The sequence below is a fragment of the Octopus sinensis genome, linkage group LG3, assembly GCF_006345805.1.
Source record: "Octopus sinensis linkage group LG3, ASM634580v1, whole genome shotgun sequence".
NCBI classification, from domain to species: domain Eukaryota; kingdom Metazoa; phylum Mollusca; class Cephalopoda; order Octopoda; family Octopodidae; genus Octopus; species Octopus sinensis.
The window spans coordinates 36,195,552-36,216,811 of record NC_042999.1 but is presented as its reverse complement, the minus strand read 5'-3'; the positions used below and the strand labels follow the sequence as shown (position 1 = coordinate 36,216,811).

The 21,260-nt window shown below is 34.7% G+C and overlaps 1 protein-coding gene across 7 annotated transcripts in view; it reads left to right on the top strand.

The window, feature by feature from the left end:
* Positions 1 to 21,260, top strand: part of LOC115209715 (zinc finger protein 236) — a 217,776-nt gene that overhangs the window by 99,098 nt on the left and 97,418 nt on the right. For 3 of the 7 annotated variants that reach the window (XM_036500927.1, XM_036500928.1, XM_029778207.2), the window contains exon 2: positions 18,656 to 18,893. The exons of the other annotated variants lie outside the window; for them this stretch is intronic. In XM_036500927.1, coding sequence (XP_036356820.1) covers positions 18,875 to 18,893 — 19 coding nt within the window. In that variant the 5' untranslated portion in view covers positions 18,656 to 18,874. The remainder of the gene's footprint in view (positions 1 to 18,655; positions 18,894 to 21,260) is intronic. 7 annotated transcript variants of the gene reach the window in all.

The following is a 21,260-nucleotide window of genomic DNA, read 5'->3' as shown; positions in this document are numbered from 1 at the left end:
TCTTACACACTAAATTGAGCTCTTTAAAATCATTATCATCTGCATCAATATCACATGATCCTTTCATACAACAAACACAGAAGGATTACATTGATTTTCAGAGATGCACACGTTTTTTTTTTTTTTTTATCTATCTTTTAGTCAGGAGGGAAGGCAAAGCCCATGTTTCTTTACATGGCTGTTGAAATTGGTAAGAGGAAAGTATCCTCAAACCAGAAGCTCATATGCTTGCAACAAAGTGGACTCTGCTAAAAGCACCAATTTTGCCAGGTTGTAATGTTAAACTGGATGACAGGCCGAGTCTATCACCTTAGTAGGCCATAGCAGGATTTGTACTCAGAGCACAAGGGACTGGAGCGAATATGGGAAAGCATCCATTCTGACTTTCTTACAGTTTCACCAATCCACCACCTCTGATTGGTACCTTTTTTTTTTTTTTTTTTTAATGTACCTTGAAAGGATTAGAAGCAAAGCTGACCTTACCAGGATCTGAAATAAGCTTTTGATGTAAACTAATTTCCATACATATTTATGCAATAGGTATTCTTTTTGTATCATTAGACTCTTCTTCACCCCACCCACCCCTCGTTTTTAACCATTTTTCTGTTAAAATACACTGCCATTGTTTCAGTTGAAAAACATAATGGCAAATTTAGTAAAATAATATTGTTGCTATTAATCTGGTTTTTGGAACATGAAATTTTCAATGGAAGGTTTTAATTTAGATTATTTTGAAATAGAAAGTTTGTATTATAGAACCAGTTGTAGGCAGGGTGGTATCAAAACAATTCAGCATGCATTATGCTACCCTGTCTTTTACATTGACTTCTCTGTCTCTGATATAGGCTAACAGTATCTCTATTACTCTTCTTGATATTGTCTGAAGTACCTATTGTTATTCAGCAAAAGCATTCCATCTGTGACCATCTCATCTTTTTCTCAGACACAGTGCACTAAGGGCTACTTTATGAAAGAGCATTTTTGTAAGACAGTATGTTGTGATTTGAGGAATATTTGGCTGATGTTTTTAGTAGGTTTCATGACAAAGTAGAGGTTTCTTGGTTTGGCTCATCTGATTTTCTTGTTACTGTTCAGAGCAAGAAATGTGTACAGATTTTTGAAACTGTCTGCTTGCACCCTAATGTTGTCTTACATATATAAAATTTTGAATATGAGAATGTAGAATATTGGGTTAAGAAACTTCTTTGTTAGAAAAAAGTCAAAGGATGCTTGTTGGATATGAAGCTAAATCTTCCATGAACATGACAAATGTGCTATCATTTTTCTGTCCATGGTTTTTACCTATGGTGGCAAGCAGGCAGAATTGTTAACACTCTGGGTAAAATGCTTAATAGCATTTTGTCTGTCTTTACCTTATGGGTTCAAATGCCACCTGGGTCAAATTTGTCTTTCATTCTTTCAGGGTTGATAAAATAAATACTAGTTGAGCATTGGGGTTGATTTAATCAACATAGCCTCTCCCTTGAAATTGCTGGCCTTGTACCAAAATTTGAAACCAATATTTATAGGTTTATCTACTTTCAGTTCCACAGTCAAAATGAATTATTTCATATCTCTTGAAGTTTCTAATTTTTTTTTATAATATAAATAATATATATAAACCATATTCAATTAAGAGAATTAAATGGAGAGATAATGGTTTATAATAATTTATTAATAAATTGATAATCATTCATTCCTATAATTGTTTCAATTTGTACTTATTCAGTAAATTAAAATTTATACAATAAATCTGCATATACAAGTTATGAGCAAAATATCATCAGGGAAATATTAGACATTATATGCTTGATATATACCTATTGATTTTGTGAAATATATTTCCCAAAGATATAAGGTATTGAACCAGTACATTCTTGTATGTTATCATCCCTTTAAGAGGTTAATATATCCTCTAATAAACTTATATATATATATATATATATATATATATGGTGTGTGTGTGTGTATGTATGTATGTATATATATATGTATATAAATATATGGCGTGTATGTATATATATATAAATATATGGTGTGTATGTGTATATATATATATAGGGTGTGTATATATTTATATATATATGGTGTATCTACTACATATGTGGGAAATTCTGTCTGGGTGTGTTTGTGGAGTTGTTAGCTAACCCCTCCTACATCGTTTTATCAATTTTGATGAAACTTGACGCATGTCTGGAAACCTCATGGCGTACTCAGATTGTTGAAAAAAAGCAATAATAGGGACCCTGGAAGGGATCCTAATACACATCTATTTTATTTCAAAAACCAAGGGAATAACCCATTCGCCCCTGGAAGAGATTCTTATATATAGCCATGGAAAATAACCCATTCATAATAAAAACGTGAAAGCCAGACCATGTTTTAATTTCATACAACTGATATATTATTCTATACACATTCACACAAATTCGAAACAAAATATATGTATTTATGTGTGTGTCTATATATATATCTATATAAAATACATCAAGTACAGGATCTTCTATCGAAATGTTAAACATCGTAAACAGTTGTTTGGTAAAAGAGAAAAAGCTGAACCACCACTGAGATGGGAACTTCATGGAGAAAAGGTTCTTCTCTCTATCTGGTGGGATTGCAAAGGAGTAATTCACTTTGAATTATTACCACCTAATGCAACAATTGGTGCTCGAGTCTATTGTCAGCAATTAGAGCATTTGAACCAAGCTTTGAAGAAAAAAGACCCGCTTTAGTGAATTGAAAAGCTGTGATGTTTCATCAGGACAATGCGCGACCCTACACTGCAAAGATCACATCACAGAAGATTGAAGAGCTTGGTTGGGAAAAAACTCCTCATCCACCTTATTCTCCCGATCTTGCTCCTTGAGACTACCATTTGTTTTGTAGTTTACAGAATCATTTGGGTGACATAACTTTTGCAAGCCAGGAGGAGGTCAAAACTGACATTTCAGAGTTCTTCACTTTGAAACCAAAAGAGTTTTACATTGATGGGATTAAAAAGCTTGTAAGTAGATGGAAGGAAGTCATAGATAATCAGGGAAAGTACATTGATGATTAAATTTCAATTAAATATAACATGTGATCACTTGTTTTCTTTATTCAAAATTGGGACAGAACTTATGGGATGACCTGATATATATATATATATATATATATATATATATATATGAAAGGCTTCTTTCAACTTCTGTCCACCAAATCCACTCACAAGGCTTTGGTTGGCCCGAGGCTATAGCAGAAGACACTTGCCCAGGGTACCACACAGTGGGACTGAACCCAGAACCATGTGGTTAGTAAGCAAGCTATTTACCACACAGCTACTCCTGTGCCTCTATGTATGTATATATATATATATATATATATATATATATATATATATATATATATATATATATATATGCGTGTATATATATATAGATATGTGTGTGTGTGTGTATGTATATAGATATGTGTGTGTGTGTGTATAAATATATATATATATTTAAATAAGCCACGAATGCTCTGTCCTGATTTCCCTGTCCGTATTTGTATTGTCTATCTGTCTATGTTTTCACTGTCATCCGTTACATTGTTGTTCCGTTTTTGGGATTTATATATGTGTGTGTATTTGACTGCAAGCTCCAGAAAACTATCGATGAAGAAGAAAACCCAACTGAACTCCAGTCTGATCTACATGCTGTAAGTCAATGGGCAGACAAAAACATAATGCAACTGAATGAGGGAAAATTTGAATTGATCCATTTTGGGAAAAAGACTATGCTAAAACAAACATAATCTCTTCCTTCAGGAGAAGCATTCACAGCATCTAATCATTTCAGAGACCTGGGAGTTATTGTTGACAGCAATCTCAGCCGGTGTGCCCACATTAACGATAAGGTTGATATACCTCATGAGATGAGCTCCTGGATCTTAAGCACCTTTTGGTCCAGAGAACAAGGTATCATCATACCTCTTTCACTAATAAGAATTAAGGGCATGACTGATCTTGGTTACTGGGACTACCTTAGCCCTTTAGTGTTCAGATTAATCTGTCAAATGTAATGCTTATTTGTTCAGATTATTTTGGTTCAAGAGGGGTGTCCCAATATTTGCTTGTAACTTTGTTAATTTTTTACATACAGATTTGAAATTTTGTCAGTGGGTGCTTATATACCAGTGATTATAGTTACGTAATTTTAGCTGATCTTGCTGATTAAATTTGACTTTTATGGGCAGGTAAATTTAATTAACAGGTATAAAAGCAATAACATTATGGATAAACACTAAAATTGAAATTCTTAATGCATCTTACCTGTTTGATTTGTTACTAAAATAATTCCAGATGTCAACTGCCAACAATTTTGCCACTTTTCAAGATGAGATACATTGATTTGAATTAATTAAAATACAGTTATAATCGGTACAAGATCTTATTCCTTCTATATATTTAATTCAAACATTTTCATTGAAAATAAAGTACAAAACTCTTTTATTAGTCAATATACCATTGGCTATGTACTCTTATACATTTTAATGAATACATTTACATAACAGAATGAATCTAATAAAAATAAAGCTCAATAACAGGTGAGGCAAAGGTGAATGCAATTATGTAACATACTGAAAATTAATATGTATTTCTCATTTTCACATATTATTTGCAATAAAAGTAAAGGAATATATGATAGTATTACTATCAAGCAACAAAATATAGTTATACCATATTTCTATCGTGAAACTGTCCAAAGCATCCTTTACACAAGGGCACTTTGCAAAACGAACACATATGAGGTCTTGACCTGATATCCTTTCGCAGTTTTTATTTTTTCCAGTGAACACAGTCTGCAAACTTTTCCCTTCAATTTATCTTTTGCACTTTATGGAAGTCAATATTTTCTCTGCCGACATGCACCTCAGTTAATTTTGCTTTTCTCCCAGTCATGTGCTTTCTGGAAGAAAAGCCCTCGTGTAACCAAGATGCGATGTCAACCTGGAATTTCAAATGATCGTAGTCCTTTGGTGGCAGAGGTACCTTGTGGCTTTTTACATAAACAGTATATGAATTAACTATAGTTAGACATAATGCTGGAAATATATGGATTACCATACTTTATATCAGGATTCCAATAGTTCCACAGTTGATACCAAACATGATGTTTATAGTAGAAAAAAGCTCACTTTTCCGCAGTATCAGTTGTCTGCCATAATGGATTGGGCATTCCATGAATAGAAATCATGCATTGAGCATACTTGTTTCCTCCGTGACAGTTTCAAAAAAGACTTTTTGATAAAAATAAAAATAAATAGTCCAATTGTTGAGCATAGGGCGGTAGACTGTATTGTGCTCTAGTCTTTTCTATGAAATCAGGAATTGTGGTTGATGGAGAAATCTTTAACCATGTTACCATAATGTTTTCAATATCATTTTCATTGCTTTCATTATCAAAATATTCCTCGTGCAACGAAGCTTCATAAATGTCAATTCAAATTGGCTGAAAATAAATCTCTGTTGTTTCCATTTCTATTTTGTACATCATCAAGACTAAAAACTTCAGAGTTGGAATCATTATTTGCTGATGCCATATCATTAAAAATTAAGACACACTTCTTTTCAAACATTGAAAAAACCAAGAAGTCTCAAAATTTTCACAGTATTTTTACTTGAATTTTTACTGGAAAGGCTTTATGTTGCTTTGTCTCAAAGCTACACTGGCGAAAATAAATTTAAGACTGATGATAAAGTTCTATTTCTTACAAAATATTTTATTACTAACACCATACAAATTATTTTTATCGTTTACACCTTATGCAGAATTTATTTCTCTTTCGAATGATGCAGACAACTATTTTTATACAACTTGAAGAATTCTAATGCTAAATTAATATAAACGTTTCAAATTTACCAGCAAAATTAGTTTAAGACCATGTAATATGTATGCAATTTTTTTGCCAAAATGGGTGGTCACACAACTAGCCCAACTGCACTATATAGTGTTATAATTTAACGTTATTATACAATTGATTAATAATGGGAAAACAATGTAGCCTCAGTCCAGTCACAAGAGCAACAGTCGTATTACTCCACCAGCAAAAAGTTTCCTTTTCAAACATCAGCAAGCAACTAAAGTGCAGTAAAATGACTTGCGTGCAAGCGTAGAAGTTATACTCGGAGACCAGTCAATATAAAGATTGGCAAAGGACTTGCGCTCCAAGTAAAATGACAGCGCAGTTGGACCGTCGAATCCACTGACTTTCAGAAGGCAACCAAATGTTGACAGCCGTTGACATTTGTAAACAATTGTTCAACGAGAATGGTGTTATTTTTACACCACAAACCATCTGCAACCATTTGAGAGAATTTGGACTACATGGACAAATCACTAGGAAAGAGCCAATAATATCCGAAAGAAATCGACTCAAATGCCTTAATTTTGCAAAAAAGCCATGCTCAGCGGACGGCTGAAGATTGGTGCAGAGTCCTTTGGAGTGACGACTCACACTTCTGTATATTTGGATCAGATGGTAAAACATACGTCAGATGTCGCCCAACCGAGGAATTCCATCCGAAATGTGTGAAAAAGATAGCGCAAGCGGGGGGTGGGGGTGTGATGTGGGCGGTATTTAGTAGCTTTGGTGTTGGCCCTCTAGTTAAAGTTGATGGAAAGCTAAATAGTGTAGGTTATATGAATCTACTAAAGGATTATGTTGTGTCAGCTTCTCTCTATTCACCATTTTAAGGTCCACAAAGATGAGAACTTATCTGCAGCTCTTGTTTTTTCCAAATCGTTTATGCATTCTATGTGAGTGTCTTTTCAGAACATCGTTTGTTTTAAAAAGCCACATCAAATGGCATGATGGTTCTAAGACGTAGGTACGGGAGGTGCTCAAACTCTGCATAAGGAATAGACTACCACCACTGTATATACACACACACATATGTATGCATATATATATATAACTATATCTTAGAAAAACAGCCAACAACTGATGAACGGTCGTTCATTATGTTGTTTGTCTTGTTTTCCATTTGTGCATTTCGTTGTTAAAAAAATAGTTTGTATTCCATGTACTTGTCCTTCGTATTTTTTGTTGTACATGTTTCATGATGTCCTGTGCCCACATATGCATATATATATATATATATATACATGTATAGATGTAAGTAAGTACATATATGTATGTATATATGCATATATATATACATGTATAGATGTAAGTAAGTACATATATATATGTATATATGCATATATATATATATATATATATATATGATTGAACACCACACATCCTCTTCCAAGTAAGTTTTATCTTAATTCTGATTTGCACTCTATATGATCTTTTTACACTTTCGTTTTTCTCTCTTTCTCTCTCTTATTCTTTTACCTCCTCTTCTCCCACTATTCTATTCCATTACTCTGTCACTCTCTCTCCCTCACTCCTTCTCCCTTGCTCACATGGCTCCCACGTGACCATTGGTCGTCTTTCTTTCTTCTCCTAACTTGTGTTTCTTTCTTTCCGTTGTACCTGGGACAAGAAAGACGTGTTCTTGTCTGTGTCCTGTCCAAGCTTGATTTACACATTCGCCACCGCAACCTTGTTTAGGTTTAGCAGCCCTTCCTGTTTGTTTTCACTGTCCTGTTTGTATTACCAATTTTGACCCTCCGCAAAATCCCAAATTTTATTTAATTTGCTTTGCGGGAGAAACCGTTTCATTGAAAGCATATATTGTTGTTAAATGCTCGAAAGACGAGAGTAGAAAAACAACTAATAACTGATGAAGGGTCATTCTTTATGTTGTCCTGTTTTCCATTTGTGCCCTTCGTTCGAAAAAATAGTTCATATTCCATGTACTCGTACTTTGTAATTTTTTGTTGTACATGTTTCATGACATCCTGTGCCCACATATGCATATATATATATATGTATATATGTAAGTATGTACATTTACATATGTATGTATATATATATATATATATATATATATATACACACACACACACATATATATGTACACACATATACATATATATACATGTAAAGTAGTACCTCACTTTTTGAACACTTCTCATCTCGAATATATCATGCTTTATCTCCTGTCCTTCTATTCATTTTATGCAGTAGTACCTAGTACCTCGGTTTAGGAACACCCCTGATCACAAATAAATTGTGCTCTCTCTCTCTCTCTCTCTCTCTCTATATATATATATATATATATATACACACACACACACACATACTTATATGTACACATATACATGTACATATATATATATATATATATATATATATATATATATATATATATATATATATATATCATCATCATCATTTAGCATCCGCTTTCCATGCTAGCATGGGTTGGATGGTTCAACTGGGGTCTGGGAAGCCAGAAGGCTGCACCAGGCCCAGTCTGACCTGGCAATGTTTCGACGGCTGGATGCCCTTCCTAAAGCCAACCACTCCATGAGTGTAGTGGGTGCTTTTTACGTGCCACTGGCACAGGTGCCAGACGAGCGATCGGATGGTGCTTTTTCAAGCTGTCTGTGGTTATAGTCTGTCTTATAGTCCCCTCAACATCTAGAATTCTGTGCTTATTGCTCGTTTCAAACTTTTTCCTAATCTTGATTATTTTACATAGGCACAGTGTCTTATGACACTTATATGAGAAGGGCATAATTGATTAACTCAACCATAGTACGCGTCTGGTATGTATTTCATTCACCCTTTGAATCCCGAAAACAATTTCAGCTTTGCCAGGATTTAACTTCAGAACATGAAGATATTAAGTATTGTAAAACATTTAGCTTGTCTGCTGCATGTTAAAGATTTCGTCTGACCAAAGTCTTGTGAGCTAAATCTAGAGGACAAAAATTGTCTAGAAGGCCCCTGGATGCATTTATGTGTAATATGCACATATTGATGAAAAGTGGAGGACTTGTGCCTCAGAAATGTTCCCCGTGTTATTTGGTTCTATCTTGGTTATATCCTTTTGCTCCAAGGTTTACTTTGTTTTTTTTTTGTTCTTATGAGAGTGAAAATAAGTGTTGAGGTTGACGTAATGACACAGAATGGCCCCAGTCTTGAGCAATTCAGTATGTTGAGTAATTTAGATAAGATTCAGTTTAGTAAAACTACAAACATGATAATGACGAATAAAGAACTCTTTTTTATAAATGGTGCAGATTTACAGGTTGTTTATTTGTTGGTGATATTAGTGTATATAATTCACAGTTGTAACTAGGTTAAGATAATAGTAGTTGTTTTGTAGTTTTAATAGTTTTCCATAATAAATGGGTTAAAATAACAGTTTGTTTGAGGTACATGGAATTTTGGCAGACATTTTCAAATGAAAAGAATTTCATAAGTTGTATTAAAATTTTATAAGGCTAAGATAAATTAGCAACAATCTTATATTAGGAAATACCAACCAGAGTAGGAGGAAATTATTGGTGGACTGTGTCAGCAAAAAATCAATTAGTAAAGTTTGCAAATTTTGATAAGTTTCTTTGCTGCTGAGAAGTTTGAGTACTGTTTTTTTTAAACAAGCCTCTTATTTAGAAAAAGAAAAGTTTTGTTGAGCCTAATATATAAACATTGAAGAAAATTCTTTCTTACCTATGAAGAGTTTTGCTCAAATCATCATCATTCATCATCATCGTTTAACGTCCGCTTTCCATGCTAGCATGGGTTGTACGGTTCAACTGGGGTCTGGGAAGCCAGAAGGCTGCACAAGGCCCAATCTGATCTGGCAATGTTTCTACGGCTGGATGCCCTTCCTAACGCCAACCACTCTGTGAGTGTAGTGGGTGCTTTTTACGTGCCACCAGTACAGGTGCCAGATGAGGCTGGCAAACGGCCACGATCGGATGGTGCTTTTTATGTGCCACCGACACAGAGGCCAGTTGGGGCGGCACTGGCAACGGCCACGCAAACTTTACTGAGAGAGATGAGGTGAGCCCAAAGGATTTGGTGTTAAGATTTAATTCTAATTGAACTGTTTGTAGGTTTTTGTGTGTTTTATAGAGATTGTAAAGTTTAGTAAGGGAAATCTGAATATATAATAGTTGTAGTGGAATACTGTTTTCATACTTGCAATGGTAGGTTTGGTGACAGGAAGGGCATCCAGTCATAAAATGCCTCTCTCCAAATAATTCTCCATGAAATTCAAGTTAAATAAATGGACAAATGGTTAGTTACATTCATACTTCTTCGATCATGTGTATGAAGCTCTACATGGATGTTCAACTTGCTGCAGACAGCAGTCACATCTCTCAAATCTGGCACTCTTTGCATGGAAAGTTTTTTTTTTTTAAATATTTTATTTAAAGCTATTACTTAATCAAAAGAGGCAAGCTGGCAGAATCGTTAGCACTCCAGGCAAAAGGCTTAGTGACATTTTGTCCGGCTTTATGTTCTGAGTTAAAATTCTGCCAAAGTTGACTTTGCCTTTCATCCTTTTGGGATCAATGAAATAAGTACCAGTTGAACACTTGGGGGCGGGGGTCAATGTAATGTAACTGAAATTACTGGCCTTGTACCAAAATATGAAATCATTATATCTCACTAGTCATACTCGTATAACAAAATTGTGAATTACATGTTTTTCAAGACACTCAAGCAATCCACTGTGCATCCAAGTAGTGTTTGCAAGGCTGCCCTTACAATCTTTTTTCTAAAGCATATTGAATAATGTAGTTCTACATACACAGTCTGAATTTTAAAAATGGAAGGGTTATAACTGGGGTTCCTTTGATTATAGGTTTGTCATATCAAGACTGACCTGGAGCAGAGCAACAATAACAACCACAAGCCTCTATTGGGTCACTTGACTTGGTAGCTCTAGAAACTGATCTCCTTCAGATCATACCCTGTATAATAATAGGATAATTGCATAATATAGTTCTATATACATTGTGTTTGAAAAAAAATCAAGTTGGCTTGGTCCTGCTTGAATATCTTTGATCAAATATCTTCTCAATTAGGACTGACTTAGTATTAATGTTGAGAATAAAATGATCAACACTCTAAAATTACTGTCCCAATTATTGATCTTTTACAATTTAGATTAAATATTAATTGTAACATTATCACCAGTTGACCATGTTAGTCACATAATAAGGCTATAGACACTTCCTTCTATAATCTCTCTTTTTCTTTTCTTCTTTCTTTCATCTTTCCTTTTTTTTTATTTCTTATACTTCATAGAATTATTTCCACATATTGTAAATAATTTGTGTGCATATAATTTTAAAGAATTTAATGTATTGACATATGCACACACATTATATATATATACGTGCAGGTGGCACGTAAAAAGCACCCACTACACTCACGGAGTGGTTGGCGTTAGGAAGGGCATCCAGCTGTAGAAACATTGCCAGATAAGACTGGAGCCTAGTGCAGCCTTCTGGCTTCCCAGATCCCCGGTCGAACCGTCCAACCCATGCTAGCATGGAGAACAGACGTTAAACGATGATGATGATGATGTATATATGTATATATATATATATATATAATATTTAAACTCTACCTTCAGTATTCTCTTTCATTCATTTGTTACCAAAAATGTGTGTAAGTATTACATGTTGTACTCCAGATCTAGGTTGTTTATTCATTTGGTGCTGAGTGTGTCAAAATCCTTCGAGATCATGTATTATAAGTCTGATTAGAACTTGGAATCTTGTTACCTGGAATGGCTTATCCTAAAACTGTGATAATGCCAGATTTTGCTTGTGGGTAAAGACCAGTGCATTTTTTGTAGGTCAAATTTAAAGAGCTCTACCTTGTAATTTTAGAGGCTCACCATGTATGAGTTAAAGGATTAGTCTTGAATAATGGGAAGTGGATTAACTGAGATTTATTAACTTGACCTTCATCAGATATAAAGAATTTGTGGTTTATTGAGGAAAAGCCCAAGATTGGATCAATAGCAAATGTCATAAATCATTGATCTTGATTTAGTATTTAATATTAGCATAATTATATTGTTTTTTTTTTTTTTTTTTTTTTTTTCGGTCTGTATGAGAAGGCATGAAAAGAAGAGATTATCACACTATCAAACATTCAGAAACAGAAATCTCTGCAAGTTTTAAAGCATAAGAATCATTCATATTGGTTAAGAACATGTGTAATTCACTGCTGCTGCTGCTGAAAAGTAGCAGGAATGAGGAGTGGGGAAGGAGGAGATGTGACTATTAGATCATTGGCTTGCTATTTGGGGGCTAAAAGGTGAGACAATACAAGCAAGATAAGGGTGATTTGATAATGTGATTTTCCAGGTGTGTATTTTCAATGTAAAAATTGGAATAGGGACATTAAACCACTGATGATGATGAGTGTAGGGGTTTAAAAAAAAAACTGTCATCTTTTCTAAATGTCTATTCGTAGTTGTATACAATTGTGGCAGGTATGGCTGTATGGATTTTGAGTTCGCTTTGTAAATTGTATAGTGTTGAATTGTAGTTTTTGTAATTGTAAAGTTTTTGTAACTGTATAGTTTTGCTCACTTTGTAACACTCTGAGCAAGTGCTTTCTGTTATAGCTTGGGTCAACTATTGCCTTGTGAGTGGAAGTGGTAGACAGAAACTGTATGGATGCTTCTTAATATATATAGATTTATATGTGTATCAAGGCTACCATTGGTTTCATGTTAAGAAAACTGTATTAACAATTTTTCAAGCCGATCACATGGAGGAATGGTGTTCGTCTCCAGTTTGGTATTTTCATCCAAAAGGGAGACGAACACCATTCCTCCATGTGATCGGCTTGAAAAATTGTTAATACATTTTTCTTAATATGATACCAATGGTAGCCTTAATACACAAATAAAGAAATGTTATCTACCAATGTGATGTAAGCACTCATTCTCATTGTTCAACATTTATGTATGTGTATATATATATATATAATATATATATTATATATATATATATATATATACATACATACATACATACATACATACATACATATATATATATATATTATATATATATATATACATACATACATACATACATACATACATACACATACATATATATTCACACACAGGATGGGCTTCCATACAGTGTCTATCTACTACTTCTTCTCCTCCATCTCTCATGCTTTAACCCTTCATCCCTCATCATAAAGCCAAACCCCCTTCCCTCAGAATTCATGGCCTTGTAAGCTGCATTGCAACCTGAATAGTGATGATGTCCTGAAAACAAAAGCACACAAGTACATACTATAAAGTAGTTGGCATTAGGAAGGGCATCCAACCATAGAAACATAGAAATCATGTTAATACAGACCTTAGACTCATCAGATTCTGGTAACAAACTGTCCAACCCAAGCCAGCTTGGAAAATGGATGTTAATTGGTGATGATCTCATACACATTACATTACATGCACACACATACACACACACACACACACACACACACACACACACACACACACACACACACAAATATGTGTGCAGAAAATTTGTCAACAGACAATTCACCAACAGAAAATTCACACACAGCCACAGATTCAGCATGGAGGCCTACAGCAAGTGCCTGGAGGAGGTTGTGCTGCTCTGGATCAAGAGCGTGGCTATTGGAACACGTTATGTCTGGCAACAGGACTCTGCACCATACCACACAATTGTCCTGTCTGTAAGTTGTCTGTCAGCCAACTGTCTGTTGATGGATTGTCTGTCTATCATACAAATGTGTATACAAAAACACACACACACACACACACATATATATATATATATTATATATATATATATATATATATATATATATATATATATATATATATTGGTGTTAGGAAGGGCATCCAGCTGTAGAAACATTGCCAGATAAGACTGGAGCCTAGTGCAGCCTTCTGGCTTCCCAGATCCCTGGTCAAACCGTCCAACCCATGCTAGCATGGAGAACGGACGTTAAACGATGATGATATATATATAAGTACAGATATATATGATTGCGGGTCTGTTTGCATGAATGATATTTCATGGTTTCATTTGTCACTGCCTGGGTGAAATGAGGTGATGTTCACATTCCCCTATTGACAACGTTGCATCACTTTACACTTTTGAAGGCTAGTTGATTAAAAAATCTCCTACCTGAAAAATGGGTAAGGATTAGCAACAAGAAAGACATCCGAGTGTAAAATGATATCCAGCCCATGCTAGCATGGAATAAAACAGATTTAAAATGAATGAAATAACATCTTGTCATAAAATTGAAAATGGCTGAATCAAATATATTTAACTTGTGGTGTAGATAAGAATGAGTGAGAGCTTAGAAAAATAAATTAGTTGCTATGATAGCTCTGTTTGCATGCTTTATGGAAAATGATGTTGCATATTTGAGATGCTATCAAAAGAATTCAGTTTGATTTTCTTTTATCAAGTGGGTACCAGCATAGCTGTGGGGTTAACAAATTTGCTTCATAACCACAGGATGCTTGTTTCAGTCTTAATGCATTTGTACATTGGGCTAGTAACTTCTACTATAGTCTTGTGTTGACCAATACCTTGTGAGTGGAATTTTGTAGGGGGAAAAACTATGTGGTTGTCTGTTGTGTGTGTGTGTGTGTGTGTTCATGCTAGTGTGTGGACTTGCATCTCATTATGTCAAATAGTAACTTAGCTATTCATTCTGTAAATAGATCGAAAAAATATTTGACTGAAATAAGTGATGAGGTTCATATGGTTGTCTCAAAAGAAAAAGAAACACTTGAAGGTGATGTTCCAGCATGACTGGTGTCTAATGATCGCATTCAGTGAATGAATAACAAACAAATAGTATATAGTTTGAGAAGATTCAAAAGTTTCTCTTCAAAAGGTTCTTGAAATACATTATCAAATTATGAAACAAAACAGGTTTACAATAACAAGATAAATATTTCATATGCTATCATAGGAAGGAACCCTCTTTAGCTTAGTATGAATCAAAGCGTATAACCACCATACAATAGTTTTTTTTATGTGTTTTGATGTGATTATGAGTACTTTTTATAGAATGTTTCAAGAGACATAATCCAATCATACTTTGTGATACTGGATCTTGGCTTATGGGTCAGCAGTTTCATATTTCACTGCAAGCATGTCACCATTTATGTATCAGTGTAAATCAGCTCAGGTGAATCACCTTGCTGAAAATTTTATGTCTCATTAAAAAAATAAAGTGAATATTATCTCAATGTGTTTTATTTCTTGATTGTTGCATCAGGTTGGGTGGTAGCAGTATGTCCACTTGAGAAGCTTATGAATGTAGGATATTGTTTGATCTGTGAGTGTGTGCGTGCTGTTGTTTATTTGCATGTCTGCATGTGTGTGTTTGTTTGACTGTATTGTTTGTCATTTTTGTTGTCATGTAAGAAGTGGCAAGACAGGTTGAACATGAGTGGGTGAGAATATGGCTGGGCATCGAATGCATTCTTTAACACATGCTCACATTCACATACAAAAATGATATGACTGTGCTATTATACATTTAGAATGTGAACAGATGAAAACACGATGGGTGAATAAATGGCATTTGTTGGTTGTAGTTAGAATAAGAAGAAAGACTTGTGATAAAATAGCCAAATCTCACTGTTAAGAAAATATAGTGTTAATATATATAAATATTCTGTTGTAGATATGTGAAACACATGTTCAGATGGAAAATTAAATGTAAAAAAATTTTAGCCTTCATCATTTTATAATAGTTCTACATCCATTTTTCTATCAGTCTAAGTCTGGAACGACATGTAAATTAATATAGAGGAATTGTTGGAGCTCATATTTAATATTTCTTCCTAACACTAGCTATGTGATATAAGTGGTATTTGTTTATGTAAATAATTCTATGACAGTCATTATAATCCAGTTGGTGATATTCAACCTTGGCATATGGGTCAGCAGTTCATGTCACACTGCAGGCTATATAGAATTTGCCAGAATAAATCACCTCAGTGAATTACCTCACTGAAGGTGTCACGTCTCATTAGAAATAAAATAAAATAAATGAATAAATAAAATGCTATTTTCAAGTAGTTTAATTTTTGTTTGCTGCTCCAGGTTTGTTTGTTGATTATCAATTAAATTTAAACAGACTGTACTAGAATATCGGAGAATACTTGTATTATGTAACAACAGTGCCATCTGAGATGGATGAGCAATAGCTTCTAATGTGGATCATGATCAGGGCTGGAGGACCCTATGCTTTAAGAGTATAGCTTAGACAATGTTGTCTGATGTTGCCACAAGAGGTATCATTAGATTTTTCTGTCTTAGCATTTAAAGCAGTTTTCATGGCTGATTGTAAATTTACATGATTAAATAATATTAACTTATAAAACATTGTATGAGAGAAATATATATTAAGCAGTTGACTAGTTGTAGTTGTTGATCAGCCATGATTGAGAAACTGAAATTCGGACTCCCTTTCTAGTGGAAGATTGTTATGCTTTCATACACACAGTGGGGTTTGTCATATGAGATGCAGTGAGGCAGTCTAAGCATGTTGCCTTTTTGTTCTCTTTTTCTTCTCCCCATGTTCAGTCAGTCCTTATGTATCAATAGTTTCTGATGATGGCCACATTGAAGAGAGGTGAGGTGAATTTGGTCAAAGCAGGACACTTGTCCTTCTGTCATAGATAGTGTACACTAGTGCAGCTTTGGGTTTAATGAATGCCTGAACTGTGTGAGAAGGACAGTGTTTTTTAGTGTGCTACTCTAATGTTCTGATGGTGTTGTTGGTGGTGCAGTGAAAATATTTTCATGGTAGCATTGTAAATAGTCAGTTATTGTTCTTATTGTTTAGTCTCAGATCACTCTATATGAGTGTTTCTATGATCAAAGGTATTCCAACTATGATCATCCCAGCTTTTTCTCATGTACAATGCACCCAAGGCCACATAATCCCAAAACAGTGAGAGATAATTTGGATAACACTTGGCTGCTATTTCTAGCAGGTTGAAAGACTGTACAGATGCTCCCTCATTGGCTTGTAAATGTATAGTTAACAGAATGAATGTAATTGAGTGATTGACTAGAGATGGCTTCCTTATCTTAGGAAAGTTCTGAGAAGTTTGTAAGATATTTCTTTCTTACTAATGAAGTTTCTCTTTATGTCAAACAAAATAGAATTTGTTGAGGAATATGTTACTGGTATTTTGATTCCTTCATAGTACGAGAAAATAGAAAATCTTAGTTGAAGTTGGTCATAGAATATTCTACTAGATATCAAAAAGCTCTTTTCACCATTAGCTCCATGAATATATTAGAGACAGCTATAAAGTTCATAGGCTGATCAAGATACTCTCATGGAATGTGACCAAATGAGGTTTATTTTTCAACCTAGTCCTCCTTGTGGTCTGCACACTTCTTCCATTGGTGTTGCAGCACTTGGATCCCATTGTTGGTAAAAAAAAAAACCCATCATTTTGGGGAACAGGTGATTGTTAGATGGGGGCCAAGCCAGGAGAATAGAAAGAGTGATCAACTAGTTCAAAGCCACACTCATGAACAGCAGCCATTGTGTGCTGGAGCATTGTCCTGATGAATCATGACCACTTTCGTCAGTTTTCCTGGGCATTTTGTCTTGATAACCTTTCATAACTGCCTCAGTAAGTTGGCATAATACTCTCCATTTATGGTGTGGCCCTTTTGAAGCTTGTCAATAAACATAATGCCTTTTGCATCCCAAAACACTGAGGCCATCACCTACCTGCTGTTGAAATGACCTTGGACTTCTTTTGAGCAGGTGAGGAGGGATGTTTCCACTTCATAGATTATCTCTTTGTTTTTGGCTCAAAATGATGAAGCCAACACTTATCCTGGGTTAGGAACTGAATCTGCCTCAAATAATGTCAGATTTTCTCATCATGTGATCTACCTGGTGCACTTTTGATCAGGTGTCAGAAGACATAGCACCCACAAAGCAGAAACCTTTGTCATTGCCAAGTTCATTGTGCAGAATATTCTCAACTCTCTCATGGAATATGCTAGCAACATTGACTATTTGATTTAGTGAATCATCTATCATCCATCACCATGTGATTAACATGATCAATGTTGGCAGTTGCAGAATGTTCAGACCTTGGGTTATCTTGAAGACTCTCCCTTCCACTCCTAAATTCAGTTGCCCACTTTTGCACTATTGTTTAAGCTGGAGTGTCATCCCCAAATGTAGCAACCATGTTAGCATGAATGTTCTTAAGGGTTAAACCCTTTTCCTGCAGGTACTTGATAACATTATGATGCCAAATTTTGTTCATTATCAAGAAAAGTCACTATAGTTACTTCTGGAGTGTTCTTTGAACAGTCAGATGTCAGTTTGCCTGGAAAGAAACAATTCAGTTACTAAGAAGAAGGGTTGAAATTGATGCATGCAAGATTTCAGGGCTCTAGCATTGCTCCTTCATAGTCAGCCTATGAACTTGTCAGCCCACCCTTGTAAATAAGATAGTGTTAATTAATTAGTCTTAGTTGCTTAGACTTACTTTTTTTTGTTTTGGATAGTTTGCTTGTTTTTGTTTTATTTTTTTTTTTATTTATTAAAAAAAACTTTGAAAATTCAAAAATGTTTTCAACAAAAATATTTTTTGTTTGCTTTTTTTTCTCCAAAATATTTAAATGAAAAAAAATCAATAATCAAAAAAATTCCTTAAACTTTTCTATTTACTTTGCTTTTATTTCCAAAACAGCCACCTGCAAGATTTAGCCATTGTCCATACTCAGTGACCAGCAGCTCTCCAGTTGCATGAATTTGGAAATTGCCAGAGCTGGAGGCTTTTTTCTTACCTTGCTGTCCATTCCTAGATGGATCATGATCTTTTTAGTGCTTGATGGATTGATCAGCATAGTGTAACCGTGAGGCTAGCATGTTCAGAAATTAAACATCCCTTGATCTTTCACCTCGGGCTATGGAGCATCTTCAAAAAGGTAGTGTACTTTCTGGAATTAAGCTCATTCACTTCAGGTTTTCATTTGCATCAAACTAAGATGGCATCAATTGTTAGTAGACTTGCAGTTCCTTATATTTATCCAAATACCTGTTTCTTTGCATTTTTATTACTATTATTATTTTTTTCTAAATACTGTTCTATATGTTGGCCACTGTTGCTTTATTATTCCATGTTTAGTGTGCTACTAAATTTAATACCACCAAATATGATAATGGAATTTTCTGAAAGTAAAAAATGTCAAATATAATAAAATAATAAATTCTTAATTAATACCTACCTGGTGTGTAGGTATGAATAAAATATCATCATCATTGTCATAATTTGCTTTTATAACCATTTTTCATGCTGGCATGAGTTGAACAAATTGTCACAGTCTGATTCAGTTCCTATTCAGAATTACTGCTCTCTTAACTGGGCCAAAGAACTATATTTCACATGTATGTTCCATTTTTCTTTTTAACTCGATTTCTATGACTAAATGCCCTTCCTAACACCAACCATGTTGTAGAATGTACTAGGCGCATTTTGTTGTGACACTAACATTGGAGAGGTTGCTTTCTTCTGTGCAAGATTATGGAACCTTGTGATCAATAGTATAAATAAAAGGTGGTGGGTGTTAAGAAAAAGTGTGAAAGAGGAAAATGTGAATATGAACATAACAGAGGGATGCAAAATTATGGCATGGCATGGGAGGGGGTGATGGGAGAAAGAGAGAGAGAATGTTAGTTACACAATTGTTGGTAGGAGGTTGAATAGAGAAGCAGTGTGAGTGTCATGATAGGATAGTCATTGCAAGTGAAAGAGATAGAGCAATGAATAGCAAGAGATATCGGTAATAGTAATAGAGGAGGAAGTAATGGAAGAGAGGCTGTGATAGTTACATGTTAATGGTGAATAGTTGGTATGGAATGACCATCAGTGACTTAGGGTGCTGGAAGGGAGTACTGAGTGCAGCATGTATGATCCATCTTTTTGTCAATTGAAGGACCATATACAGTGGAAAACTCTGGTGAGAGGGAGTAAATCATAAGCTTTGAATGAATAAACTAACTTTACTATGTGTATTGAAAACATTTTCTCACATATATCTGTATGTATGTGAAATGTGTGTGTGTGTGTGTGTGTGCATATGTTTGAAAATATATATGTATATATTGTTCAAAATTATACAAAAAACAAGGTGTAGAGAGGTGAGAGAAGAGTATAGGTTTAAAACATCAAAGATTTCTTTCATTTTTCCTGAGTGTCAAACTAACACATCCTGTTTGTTGTTCCCTCACCTGTCTCCATCTTTTGTTCTTTGTTTTTTTTTTTTTGCATAATTTTGAACTGTATATAATATACACTCACATGGTCACCCCTGTATGATCCTGCCAGCCCGAACCTTCACCCTTGGACTGTCATCTCTTTCCTACCTACTTCTTTGACTTTTGCCACCTCTCTTGAACCACTTCACCCCTATTCCACCTGGATTACCATTGAAGCTTTATACTTCTTGGATTCTACCATTATGGATCTTACTGTACTCTTTTGAATTTATATATATATATATATATATATATATATATACTAATACATCTGTTTGTTGTCTACACCACCCGCCTTTCTCTATGCACACTCACACACATCACCACTTCAGTAAGACAATATTTTCTCATACACACACATACAAACTTCTCTCTCTTTCATTTAAAATTTATGTTCAATACTGACACATATAAATGCTACTGATTAGGTCTTTTGTAATCGACTCATCTCTAGTACTGTGACTCCCAGTCAACACAATCTCTTTGTTATCTCTTCTGTGAAGTCCATATCTTGAGATCAGTTTATGCCATTTTGTCCCAAGTATTTCTTGGTATCCCACTTCTCCAGCACCTCTTACTTAGAGTGTGTGACACTATTATATACAGCTGTCATCTCCCACACATACATGTCCATACTACGTCTGATTCTTCTTATAGTCATATATCATTTGTCTTTACATCTGTTTCCTATACTTTTTACAAATGTACCCCTATAACCCATACTAGCAGGGATTATAAGGATGCATTATTGAGGCATTTGGTTTACAGCCAGATGTCATTTCTGCTACTTACCCTTCCCTGTTCTTCAAAAATGGAAGCCTTGTTCCATTCATTTCCAAATTCACAGAGCAGATGAGTCTGTTGTCAGGGTAATAACAACAGAGCCCATTGTCCTTAACTCAAAAAATGCTTGCAAAATGTAAATATTCAAGCATGTGCACAAGTGTGTGTACAAAATAAGCTTTCTACAGCTTCTTTCTACCAAATTAATTCAAAAGGTATTTGAGAGCCCAGAGCTATATGCCCAGGCTGAAACA